At 41.1% G+C, this 14,184-nt stretch overlaps 1 protein-coding gene across 6 annotated transcripts in view; it reads right to left on the reverse strand.

The window, feature by feature from the left end:
- The window catches only part of LOC117360451 (putative methyltransferase DDB_G0268948), a 63,843-nt gene that overhangs the window by 17,335 nt on the left and 32,324 nt on the right, over nt 1-14,184 (reverse strand). For all 6 annotated transcript variants that reach the window (XM_033944208.1, XM_033944207.1, XM_033944209.1 and 3 more), the window contains exons 2-3: nt 8,202-8,312; nt 1,509-1,669 (exon numbers count right to left, since the gene is read on the reverse strand). In XM_033944208.1, the coding sequence (XP_033800099.1) occupies nt 1,509-1,669; nt 8,202-8,312 (272 nt within the window). The remainder of the gene's footprint in view (nt 1-1,508; nt 1,670-8,201; nt 8,313-14,184) is intronic.

The following is a 14,184-nucleotide window of genomic DNA, read 5'->3' on the forward strand; positions in this document are numbered from 1 at the left end:
GTAACTGGGTTTAAAACAGGTTGACAAGTTCCTGGAGGAAAAGTCCATGGTCTGCTGTTGAGGCAAGACATGGGGGAAGCTACTGCTTGCTCTGGGATTGGTAGCATCAAATATTTCTACTGTTTGGGTTGCTGCCAGTTACTTGTGACCTGGATTGGCTACTGTAGAAGCATGATAACATAAACATAAAATCTATTTCTTAACCGCATTACCTTTGAGTTCTATGCGGTTTACAAAAGATTAACTAAAAATACTACAGATAATGAATAAAGTACCCAAAATTAAGAGCCCCAAAATTTTGAGAACAAGTCAGTTTTCAGTAGTTGTCTAAACTGAAGATAAGAAACTGAGGAAAGTTACAAAAATTGCAGCCTGATAGGAAAGCATCCGATCATGATATCTTTTAAGTTTACAACCCTTCACCGTAGGGAAAGTCAACAAGGCTTTAGAGCTTCAAGAGTGTTTTTGAATGGAAAAACAGAATAAAATCAATCATATAGGAAGGGGCTTCACCCACTACTACTCTATAATAGATGCTAGATGGACCACTGGGCTAGATGACCCAGTATGGCTATTCTTATGTTCTTTTGAGGGAAAGCCTCATTCAAGGGAACATGTGATCTGAATGTGTTAAACCTCTATGCCAATTACTAAATACACATGGGATAAACACAGTGTTATAAGATAACTCACAGTTATCAGGGTCAGGATGAGACCATACTGTTTTATCTGTTGCATGTACAGGCATATAATGCCGGTTTCACTGGGAAATGCAGGATTCAGTAAAATCAGGACTGGTTCAACTTCTCCCTATCAACCCAGAATCATCTCATATTGGCCTTATCTAATGATCTATCTTCTATCTGTTCAGTAATTCCAGGTGAGCTTCATTCAAGTATAATACTTTATGATGCTATACCACATTAAATAAGCCTGATGTGAGTTACAATTAAAATAATTAATTAAAATACATAAATTTATTCCCTCTTTTACTAAGGTGCGCTAACTGATTAGCATGCGCTAAACGCTAACGCGTCCATAGACTAACATGCACGCGTTAGCATTTAGCGCGTGCTAATCGGTTAGCACACTTTAGTAAAAGAGGACCTTAGTCCCACCATGAATCCTTTCCAACCCAGCACACATTTGTTTAATGAAACCATGCTTCAATGAACCATAGTTCCATTCCACACCTTATGATCCAATGACCCAAATGATCATTTCTAAGTTGACTGTAACTGAAATCCACCAGGTAAAACCACATAATTCTGTCAGGAAGAATACAATTGTCTTGATCGTCTAAAAAAGGAAAAAAAAAAGGCCCTTTAAGTAAGTAAATGGGATGGAATGTATTAAAAACTAAGCATAACAGTTTGAAACAAATTTGGTGAATGTTATCTCCACTGCCCCTGGGGTTCTTAAAATGTATGTTTGTACCTGAAGAAATGAAGGGTTTGGTGACTAATCCAAGGTCACAGAGAAAACCCCCAAAAACAAAGCCAACGCACCAGTATGAAATGTTGGAGGCAGACGAAGATTGTTTGGCCTCTTCAATTTGGGCTTTACTTATGTCAGTTCCTACCATTTTCTCAAAATGTGGTGCCAGGGCACGAGTGCTCTGTCCTGTCCCACAGCCGACATCCACTGCCAGGCTAAAGGGTCTCTGCTTCTGTACCAAGAAAAGAGCTGTAGTTGAAGAATCAGGTCACAATGTACAGTGCAGCAAAAATTCAATTTTTGACATAATTACAGATAAGCTCTCCTGACTGATATAGACATAGTTCAGAACAATGAGATACATCTTGAATTTAGTCCTGCATTATAATCTCCCATTTCTATAAATGATGCTTAAAATTGCACATGCAAATTTGGGTATGTGTCCAATTTTCTCACACAATTTAATTGAATAATTAACCAATCAGTGCCATTAATTGGCTGCTAACAATTATTGATGCTAATTGGCAACAATTTGCCTTCATGCACACATCTTCCTAATCAGTATTCTATAAGGTAAAATTATGTTCTTACCTGTTCATTTTCTTTCCTTTAGAAGCAGCAGATGAATCCAGAGACAAGTGGGATAGCTCACTTCGACCAGCAGGTGGAGATAGAGAAACTGATTAACAGTTGGTCTTATAGCCTGGTGTTCCTCTTGTTTATTCAGTTATGCACCTTGCCCAAGCATCCCGAGATAGGATAATGAGCATCCAAAATAAAAAAACTTCATTCCAGTAGTGAATGTTTAAATCAGAAATGTAAGAATGCAATTACCAACAATACCTCAACTGAAATAATTCAGCCTAACACACAGACAGATAGTCCACAGGGGTGGGGCTCTGGATTCATCTGCTGCTTCTAAAGGAAAGAAAATTAACAGGTAAGAACATAATTTTACCTTCCTTAGCAAAGCAGCAGATTAATCCAGAGACAAGTGGGATGTAGCAAAGCAAACTCAAACTGGGTGGGAAGCCAATGCCGCCTCTGCAATCACCGAAGCGCCAAAACTAGCCTATGCACGGGCAGCCACGTCCAAACGATAATGCTTCGAAAAGGTATTCCCAGACGACCATGTAGCCGCCCGGCAAATATCCTCCAAAGACAGACCACCTGACTCCGCCCACGACGTAGCCAATGCTCGAGTCGAATGAGCACGAAGTTGCTCCGGTACTTGCTTCCCCGTCAACAAATAAGCCGAAGCAATAGTTTCTTTGACCCAACGAGCAATGGAAGCTTTAGAAGCAGCCATACCCTTGTTTTTGCCCGCGAATAAGACGAATAGGTGATCCGACTTTCGAAAGTCGTTAGTCACCCCCAAATAATGTAGAACCATCCGGCGCACATCCAGTAGACGCAACGACGAGAATCTCACTTGTCTCTGGATTCATCTGCTGCTTTGCTAAGGAAAGACACATGTAAATTTTTAAGCATAGTACTGAAAAAGAGGCATGGCCATGAGAGGCATATAGGTGGGTCTCTAGCACCACAGTTTTAAACATCAGGCCCTTAGAGATGTTATTGAAAGGTCAAGGGAGAGAGCTATTTTAGTTTTAAATGGATGGTTATCCAAGGGGCCATAAGAGCCAAGGTCCATTGAAATTTGAGTTTATATAATGCTGTTATTCTTGACTTGTGTGGAATTGGGAGAGCAGAGGGTTCAATAGTTTACTTTATTAAATTTCGGATGTGGGATGGGAGAAATATGAAAAAAATTTATTGATCTATGTGTAGCATGAAATGATTTTATAATTCTGCTTGGAGTTAAAATATATAGCAGGATGTATTTAGTTTTGTTGGAGGTAAATTATTTGTTTGCTGGAATTATTGCCTGACCCAAGACAGGATGTGATTTAAATTATGGATTTATACTAAAGTGAATTTCTATTTGAATTTAAGTTAAATGAGTAATTTTGAAAGTGATTTCTAACTTGGAGTTATTCTGAAAGACTGAGCCATCTGCCTTCAGCAAGTGTGAAGTACACCTATGTATTGAGCATAGTCTCCCATGCTGTTTTCTGGCTGCAGTGTTTTATGATTAATCTGCTCCTGGTTGTATGTTCCTTTGCAGTTGTTAATAAAGATAATTTGAAAAAAAAAAAAAAAAGATAAGACAAAGACATGGCTAGGGTGGATACCAGAGCTAAACAGAACTCTACTACCCCATAATAGAAGGTGTATCAATGGAACAGGATGTAGGCCAGCATCTCTTCACACCAAATTCATCTCTGGACTACTCCAGTCTGCAAGAACAATAGAAGCTCATCACACCATTTTAAGCCACTCAAAGAAGATTCAATCAGATGACCTCATCTGCCTAAAAAAAGAGGGATCTTCCATTTTAAACCACTCAGATATAGATTCACACCACATTCAGCAAAGATGGTAACAATACTCTGTATTGGGACACCATTTTAAGTCATTGTAATTCAATCATAACATCACCTAGAAACAGAGGGAATTGAAAGACTGCTCTATGACTGGATGCGATGCCCTGCTCTGTGATTGGATGCGATGCCAGCCTCAGGTATGGGACAATTGCTATGCATCATGGGTCCAGTTTTCAAGCCAGCCATAGCTATAAAGACACACGTTCTGCCTTCTCTCTTCCTCCGGACCAAGCTACAACCTTTTTCCAGGCCATGTGCTTCCTGCAACCATGTGCTTAGCTCTCCAACCAGGCCATGCAGCCTTCTAAAGACTTTTTCTACCAGCATTTGTGATTAAATTTAATCATTTAACCTTAGATAAATTTTGTCCAACTGCTCTACCTGCTTGATTTTATGCTTAATCTTCCTCTAAAAGAAATAAATTTTCAGTTTGCTTATAAATGTTCTGAGTCTTAGTTCTTAAATAAATATTCACATATATTATATTTAATTATTATTACAGAGCTAAGTTTTAATCAAGCGAGCTAATTTTCCCCATATTATAGTTTATTGGTGGAGTTCCATCCATTTAATAATAATTTTATAACATATGGAGTATTTGTGACTGTTTTCTTGTTTTTCATAAATGGATGACAATGCTGATCTTAAGAAGTTTTTTAACTTCTTGCAGCAAAATGGGTCTAGGGCTCCTTTTACGAAGCCACATTAGCGGTTTAATGCGCATAATAGTGTGTGCTAATTTGCTGGCAGTACTAGCCGCTACTGCCTCCTCTTGAGCAGGCAGTAGTTTTTGGCTAGCGCGCACTAAAAAGGTGTGTGCGATAAAGCTGCTAACGCAGCTTCATAAAAGGAGCCTTATGGATGTTTAACATTATTATTATTATATATTAATAGTTGTATCTTTAAGGTATTGTTTTAACCCTTTAATTGGCTGATAGTGAAATGGCTGTTTTACGTAACTTGATGTTCAACGAGAGCAACAGTGCCAAGTAACAGACATTTGGAGACGCAGAGCTCCCATGAGCCATAAAAGACACATGTTGCTTCTCAGCAACAATGTCAAATAAATGGTTAAGTTCATGTTACTGTTTGCTAACAGTCTTTTTGAATTTGTATTTGTTAATTTTAAAATAACACAAAGTGTTAAAATATACAGTCTTTCTGGTAATCAGCATTTCAGATAATAAGATTTGCTCTTTCTCCGAAGACAAGTAAGGGAGATTTAGTCACACTTGTTGGTGAAGTCCTTAGACTGATCCTGTGTGTTGGTGCTCTCCCATAGCAAAAGTAAGCCTTTGGCTTACTGAGCATGTGCAGGAATTCCTGCCTTCAGTAGCCCCTCCCCTCGATACTCAGTTTTTTTTCTTAGCCGCTCCTCTCAGGTCACAACTCTCCCTCTCTCTCTCACACACACAAATTTAAAAATAATAATAATATCTATATACTTTTGTTATTCCCTCCTTTAGATATAAAGATAAAACCATCATTTCTTGTTTAAAAAAAAAAAAATTATAATATTTTTTCTCCTCAGATAGCTCCTCAGGAGCCCTTACCAGAAAAAGATAACTAGCTAACTACGAGCCGTTCCCAAGTAAAGAACGAGTTCTGTTTTTATACCATTCTTAAGTTGAATTTGTATGCAACTCGGATCCTGTACAGTACACAGTCTATAAAAACATTAAAGAAACAGTCCTCAAAACAAAGTACTGTAGTTTAAACAGAAAAAAAAGATATGAGGTTTACACTTACTTTTGTTCATCTGTCCCACTGTTCCCTCTCCACCACCACATCCAACATCTCTCCCTCTCATCTCTCTCTTCCCCATGCATCTGTACCTCACACCTCTCCCATCACCATGTCCAATATTTCTTTCTCCCTCCCTATGCCCAACAATTCACCTTTTTCTTTAGGGGAGGGGGGAGGACTACATGGATGCTAGATCAATGGATGAATTGGCGGTCTAGAATTCCATAAGTCTTTAATAAAATGGACTAGAGTAAGAAGACTTCTTGTTTTCAAAGCTGTGGAAGGCAGAGATTACTACTACTGTTACAGTCCAGAGCTATTAATTGTTATGGTTTGGACTGGATTACCATTATCTTCCCTAAAGCACTTACAGTTAGATCTACTGCAGCTTAATTGCTTCTCAGTATTCATTGTTTTGACCACGTCTCACTGCTACTAGTTACTGAACACTGGCTCCTTATCTCCACCTGCATGCAAACTTCTCACCATAATTCACAAGGGGGGTTCTCCATTTGCCCCAGACTATAGTCCAGAGTTATTAATTGTTATGGTTTGGACTGGATTACCATTATCTTCCCTAAAGCACTTACAGTTAGAACTATCTACTGCAGCTTAATTGCTTCTCAGTATTCATTGTTTTGACCACGTATCACTGCTACTAGTTACTGAACACTGGCTCCTTATCTCCACCTGCATGCAAACTTCTCACCATAATTCACAAGGGGGGTTCTCCATTTGCCCCAGACTACATTGCAAACCTAATGATCCCACATACAATGGCATAGACTCTGTCACAAAATGCCCTTCTCCACCTTCTCATCTAGGTCTAGACATCACACAAGAAGCTGCTTTCAGGTACATCGGCCCCAAATTTTGGAATTCCCTACAACTGCCAATGGAATTGGAACCTTCTTATCAAGTATTCAAGAAACAGGTTAAAAGATAGCTTTCTTACCAGATTTTCTTGACCCATATACTTTCTTGACAGCATGACTTCCTCTTTCCCCCTTTTACAGTCCCTAAGGCTAGAAAATGACACGGTGACAGAATTTGTCACCATCCTCATGGTTAAGAGTGGGAAACAATCCCCATGTCATTCTTTAAGGAGAGAAGGAAGAATAAAAGTATGAATGGATACAACCTCTGACCCTCAAACCTTGCATTAAGAATGCTAGTATAGAAGGAGTGAGGTTGAGATAGACACTATAGAATAGAAACTTGATGGCAGATAAAGGCCAAATGGCCCATCCAGTCTGCCCATCCACAATAACCATTCTCTCTTCCTCTCTCTAAGAGCTTCCACATGCCTATTCCACGCTTTCTTGAATTCAGACACAGTCTCTGTCTGCACCACCTCTTCCGGGAAACTGTTCCATGCATCTACCACCCTTTCTGTAAAAAAGTATTTCCTTAGATTACTCCTGAATCCATCACTTCTTAACTTATCCTATGCCCTCTCATTCCATAGCTTCCTTTCAAATGAGACTCAACGGTATTTATCCATCTCTCTATCATATCTCCTTTCTCCCGTCTTTCCTCCAAAGTATACAGATTGAGATCTTTAAGTCTGTACCCATACGTCTTATGACAAAGACCACGCAACATTTTAGTAGCCTTCCTCTGGAAAGACTCCATCCTTTTTATATCTTTTAGAAGGTACGGCCTCCAGAATTGTACACAATATTCTAAATGAGGTCTCACTAAAGTATTATACAGGGGCAACAATACCTCCTTTTTCCTACTGGCCATGCATTTTTTAGCATTTTTCAAGCTTCGCCAGGTCTTTCTTCATGTTATTCACACCATTCTGGGTGTCTATTCTATTGCAGATTTTGGTATCATCCGCAAAGAGGCAAATCTTAACCGACAGTCCTTAAGCAATATCGTTTATAAAAATGTTAAAAAGAACAGGCCCAAGAACAGAACCTTGAGGCACACCACTGGTAACATCCCTTTCCTCAGAGTGATCTCCATTGATCACTACCCTGTCGCCTTCCACTCAACCAGTTCTTGACCCAGCCCTTCACTTTGGGACCCATCCCGAGAGCACTTAGTTTATTTATTAGACATCTGTGTGGAACACTGTCAAAGGCTTTGCTAAAATCTAAATATACCATATCTATCGCACGCCCTCTGTCCAATTCTCTGATCACCTAGTCAAAGAAATTGATCAGATTTGTCTGACAAGACCTACCTCTAGTGAATTCATGTTGCCTCCGGTCCCATAATCCACAAGATTCCAGAAACTTGACCAATCTTTGTTTTAAAAGCGTTTCCATTAATTTGCTTACCACAGAATGACACAGGATGGTTTCTCGTGGTTATCCATGAGGACAGTAACAAATTCTGTCACCATGTCATTCTCTAGATTTCTAACCCATTAGAATAGCTTCTTAACCTCAGATGACTGCAATTATATTGCAAACGGCCTTGCTGCATTCACCAATGCGACTGGCAGTATATCAAGCTGATGCAAATAAATGAATAAATTATGAATTCCTTAGTAAAAGCACAGTTGATCCAGGTGTAACTCTGGTTGTCCCCTCCGGATTTACAGTGCCTCTTCCTTACCTTTGCTTCCAGGTAAGATAAGATAAGTTTTTGGACCTCATCAGGTGGAGGGAGTCTGTATTTCTGATACAAGGATGCATGCTCTTTCCCTTCAAACAACTGCGTCGTCATCTGGAAAAATAAAAATGCTGGTTAAAAAACAGGCAACATTAAAATGCACTTATTTACAATGTGGATGCAACTAGAAAAAAACATCATTACTGCATTGTGTTTCAGTTTGCCCCAAGCAATTCAATTGCTTGAGTAACAAACTAGGCACATCTTACCAGCTACAACATGTATTCTGTGTGAATATAAAAAAAATTATTAAACATACTACTAACAGGATTTAAACCTGGAGGTGAAAAAAAAGAAAATAATGTTCAAAAGCAAAATGGTAGATACTATTATAAAGAACAAAATGACAGAACATATAGTACATGAGCATGGATTAACGAAACAAAGCCAACAAAGATTTAGTCATGGGAAATCTTGCCTCACCAATCTACTGCATTTCTTTGAAGGGGTGAATGAACCCGTGGATAAAAGTGAGCCAGCTGAAATCATGTATTTGGATTTTCAAAAGGCATTTGACACAATGCTCCTCATGAAAGACTTCTGAAGAAATTAGTAAGTTATGGGATAGGAGGTAATGTCCTTTTATGGATTCAGATCTGATTGAAAACAAAGAGTAAATTTAAATTGTCTATATTCTCATAGAAACATGACGGCAGCGAAAGGCCAAATGGCCCATCTAGTCTGCTCATCCGCAGTAACCATTTTCTCTTTCTCTCTCTGAGAGATCCCACGTGCCTATCCCAGGCCCGCTTGAATTCAGACACAGTCTCTGTTTCCACCACCTCTTCCGGGAGACTGTTCCATGTAATCTACCTCCCTTTCTGTAAAAAAGTATTTCCTCAATTACTCCGGAGCCTATCACCTCTTAATTTCATCCTATGCCCTCTCATTGCAGTTTCCTTTCAAATGAAAGAGACTTGACTCATGCACATTTATATTACGTAGGTATTTAAACGTCTTTCTCACATCTCTCCTCTCCCGCCTTGAGATCTTTAAGTCTGTCCCCATATTCCTTATCACGAAGACCACACATCATTTTAGTAGCCTTCCTCTGGACCGACTCCATCCTTTTTATATATTTTTGAAGGTGCAGCCTTCAGAATTGTACACAATATTCTAAATGAGGTCTTACCAGAGTCTTATACAGAGGCATCAATACCTCCTTTTTCCTACTGGCCATACCTATCCCTATGCAACCTACCATCCTTCTAGCTTTCGCCGTCACCTTTTCAACCTGTTTAGCCACCTTAAGATCATCACATACAATAACACCCAAGTCCTGCTCTTCCGTCATGCACATAAATTCTTCACCCTAAACTGTACCGTTTCTTTGGGTTTTTGCAGCCCAAATGCATGACCTTGCATTTCTTAACATTAAATTTTAGCTGCCACATTTCAGACCATTCTTCAAGCTTCATTAGGTCTTTCTTCATGTTATTTACACCACAGTTCTTCAACCGCCGGTCCGCAAAAAAATCTTACCGGTCCGCAAAGGATTCAGGACCCCGCCGCAGCAAAAGGTGCCGGCGTCAGCTGACGTGCAACTTCCTGTTGCTGTCGCTATGCCGGCACTCCTGCCTGTCACCACGGACTCCTGCCGCGTTTGTCTCCGCACCCCCAGAAAAGCAGTGGCAGGTCTGTGTGCTTTTAACTTCGCACACAGCTGCCCCTAGGCAGTATTTTAGCGCGGTTTCATGAGGCAACCTCGGGGCCTTTGGTAGGCCGGCCCACATCGCATCATCAAAGTGGGCCGACCTACCAAAGGCCCCGAGGCTGCCTCATGAAACCGCGCTAAAATACTGCTTAGGGGCAGCTGTGTGCTGAAGTTAAAAGCACACAGAGCTGCCGCTAGCCTACATACAGGAAACATTTACTGGAAAGGGAAGGAGGGAAGGGAGAAGGGGTACTCCTGGACAAGGGAGGGGAAGGGGCTACTGCTGACAGGGGAGAAGGGGAAGGGAAGGGATGAGAATTACTGTTGGATAAGGGGAGGAGGAAAGGGAGAAGGGGTACTCCAGGACAAGGGAAGGGAAGGGGCTACTTCTGACAGGGGAGAAGGGAAAGGGAAGGGATGAGAATTACTGTTGGATAAGGGGAGGAGGAAAGGAGAAGGGGTACTCCTGGACAAGGGAGGAGAAGGGGCTACTGCTGACAGGGGAGAAAGGGAAGGGATGAGAGCTACTGTTGGATAATAGGAGGAGGAAAGGGAGAAGGGGTACTCCTGGACAAGGGAGGGGAAGGGGCTACTTCTGACAGGGGAGAAGGAAAAGGGAAGGGACAAGAATTACTGTTGGATAAGGGGAGGAAGAAAGGGAGAAGGTACTGCTGGACAGGGGAGGAGGAACATTGGAAGGAAACAGCTGGCAGGGAGATTAGAGGAGGGGAATGAGTCAGGATGTAATGGAGAGATCAGATGAGGGAAAGGGGAGAGACAGAGGAATGACAAGGTAGAGAGAGATTGATGCTGGGAAGGGGGGTCAGATGAAAAATAAGGAAAGAGGGACAAAGATGCTAGATCTGGTGTAGGAGAGAGGGGCATAGAAAGAACGCAGATACCATATGGGAGGGGGAGGGGTGAGGGCAGACAGTGGATGGAAGAGGCAGATGCTGGATTGAAGAGACAGAGGGCAGACGCTGAATGGAAGAGAGTGAAAAGACGATGAAAGCAGAAACCAGAGACAACAAAAGGTAGAAAAAAATAATTTTATTTCTATCTTGTGATTAGAATATATCAGATTTAAAATATGTATCCTGCTAGAGCTGATGTTAGACATAACTGGGGAGTGCAAAGCCCAGGCAGTGCGTCTTTAGCTTCCAGCTGGCTTAGGGCTCTCTCTGACCAGGAGGCAGTTGCCCTAGATGCACTCCCCCTAACACCATTCCTGCCATGTGTGACTACGGTATTCTGTTAGCATGATATTTGTGTAGCATTCTGTAATAATTTGGCTTATTCAGTTTTCTTGATAGTAGAGGGGATATATGTGAAGGGGAGGGGAGACGGGGTTTTTGTTGATTTTTGCCCTGTATTATTTATATTTATAAAATGACAATTGTACAGAATATTGTTTCTCTTTATACTTTAATAAAATATGTTCAATATAAAATCCTAACTATTTGAGGTTTATGTGGATGGGATCAGATAGTTAATGGGACCGAGCTCGCAGGGACAGGGCGGCAATGGGGTTTTTAAAAATTTCAGTCTTATTAGTTTGCCGGTCCACGAAATAATTATTTTATTTCCGCCGGTCCATAGGTGTAAAAAGGTTGAAGAACACTGATTTACACCATCCTGTGTGTCTTCTCTATTGCAAAGAGACAAATCTTACCTGACAGGTCTTCAGCAATATTTCTTATAAAAATGTTAAAAAAACATACCCAAGAACATAAGAATTGCTGCTGCTGGGTCAAACCAGTGGTCCATCATGCCCAGCAGTCTGCTCACACGGTGGCCCTTAGGTCAAAGACCAGTGTCCTAATTGACTCTAGTCTTAACTGCGTACGTTCCCCTATAACAGCCCTTTCCTCAGAGCACTCTCCATTAACCACTACCCTCTGTCATCTTCCACTTAACCAGTTCTTGACCCAGCCTGTCATTTTGGGGTCCATCCCAAAAGGACACAGGAAGCTCTTCTATATAGTCATGCTGGAACATGTCACAGGCCATAAAAACACTGCGAGCAGAACAGAAGGGAAAGTCCCGATAAACCCTTGGGAAAGAGACAGATTCTGCTGAGAAAATGGCAAAACTGCTGAGCAAGACTGCAGTCTTGGCAAATACCCATAATAGGAGAAAGTGTGAATGTTACTGCAGAGGCAGACACTGTCTTATCTTAGCTAAAGGAGATGCCGTTAGGAAGAAGCCGAAGGCGACTCTGGCTCCATACAAGAGAAAAGCAGAGGAAACTGCATGTAAAAGGAGAAATGGTCCTGCACAGACCAATGGTAGCTGAATTGAGGGAACAAAGTGTCCTTAGTTTGCCTCCCTTGGGAGACCACTGTTTCTCTTCCTAAACTACTAGTGTGCCGCCCCTGCAGAAGTAGCATCACATCAAGCCTGAGATTGGAAACCATATAGTTCATGAGGAATCTAATATGGCGCAGGAAAAGAGAAGACCGACAGACCCCTATAATGCCTACTGTTATAGAGCAGAAGAAGTTGGAACTGGCATAGTATAACATGATAGAGAAGACTGCCGCCACTGTAGAGTCTAAGAGGTCACTGAGAATAGACAGTGCATTGGCAATGCATAGTGCAGGAGAGAGATAGCACCACACTACACAATGTAGGAGACTGTGCTGCCCAAACATTGCCAGTTGCAAAGAATGCAGGACCGCATACTACCAAATACTGGGCATCATGCTGCACAAAGAATGCTGGTCCCTATCCTACAGAACACGGGCCACCATGCTGCACAAAAAATGCTGAAATGCCTTGCCAGTTAGTAACCCCATTGGATGATGCAAACAAACTGGCATTGACAGGAGAAGACAAGGTACCTCAGAAATACAGACCACTGCTTGAATTTGCATTGCAGGAAGCAAAACTCAGAGAAAATGAAAGCTAAAGACATACATCAGAAAGTTCTAATCTAGCTAATTCCCTCCTTGAGAACTCAATCTCCCTAAAAATCCCCAAAAGAAAACCTAAACAGGGCTACAACAGAAGAGTCAAGTACCTGGGAATAGCAGGCCAAATGTTCTCTAAGAGAGAGAGCGAAACACTCCCTGAGGACCTCAACACTCAGCTATAATCAGGTATTAAGATGGGCTTGGGGACATGAACTGTTTATTCCTACAGAAAAATAAGCTGTGTAAAATCTGTTTTATTCCTCGGTATTTTGCCAAGTACTTGTGACCTGGGTTGTCCACTGTTGAAAACAGAATACTGGACTTGAAGGACCTTTGGAGTGAACTAGCATGAAAACTCTTATTTTTAATTAACAGGAGAAAAGCAGCAAAATAAATGTGTTCTGACAAAGAGTGCCCTAGAACAGGGGTAGGCAATTCCAGTCCTCGAGAGCCGGAGCCAGGTCAGGTTTTCAGGATATCCACAATAAATATGCATGAGATAGATTTGCATCTCAATGAGGCAGTGCATGCAAATCCATCTCATACATATTGATTGTGGATATCCTGAAAACCTGACGTGGCTCTGGCTCTCGAGGATCGGAATTGCCTACCCCTGCCCTAGAATAAAGACAGCTCTTAAAAAAATCAAAGGAGAAAATGCACACTTGCTCCCCTAAGAAGACATGTCTAGAAGCTGAAGTCTAGACTTAAAGAACCTCTTTCCCAGCATCACCAACACCATGGAGGAGGAATTGTGACTGGAAATAAAATGGCCACCATATTCATTGGAGAACTTGGCCACACTTCCTAAGCGCGGGAAACTGAAAGCAGACCTGCCAGATTCCTCAATATTAAAAAATGATTTTTTTGTCTCCCGTGCAAAAGAGACAAATGAAACCACTGCTCAGAGACAAATCAACCAATATTGGACAATCCACTGTTATCAAATAATTCATGACATCTCAGCATCATCATTATGGTGGTAATCATTTGCAAAGAGATGCAAACAGCTCTACTGACAGTGTCTTACTCCTAGACTATCTTATGATTTGCTTTATCTGAGCACCATCTAAGCAGATGAAAAGTTTTAATTTAAACAGTCCACTAGGTAGTTACCCTTTTCTACCAGTTGGATTGCTTACTTCCACATTTTGACGATGTCATGACTCTTTTCCTTCTTACAACTACTACTTATTATTTCTATAGCGCTACTAAATTTATGCAACGCTGTACACATTATGTGCAGGTACTTTCCCTGTCCTTAAAGGAATCACAATCTTCTTGCTCATTCACTGGGATAATTTTGTTGGAGAACTGATGTCTGAAAACCTTTGGAGTGCCTTTAGAGGGCAAGTTA

The sequence above is a fragment of the Geotrypetes seraphini genome, chromosome 5 (assembly GCF_902459505.1).
Source record: "Geotrypetes seraphini chromosome 5, aGeoSer1.1, whole genome shotgun sequence".
Taxonomy (NCBI): Eukaryota; Metazoa; Chordata; class Amphibia; order Gymnophiona; family Dermophiidae; genus Geotrypetes; species Geotrypetes seraphini.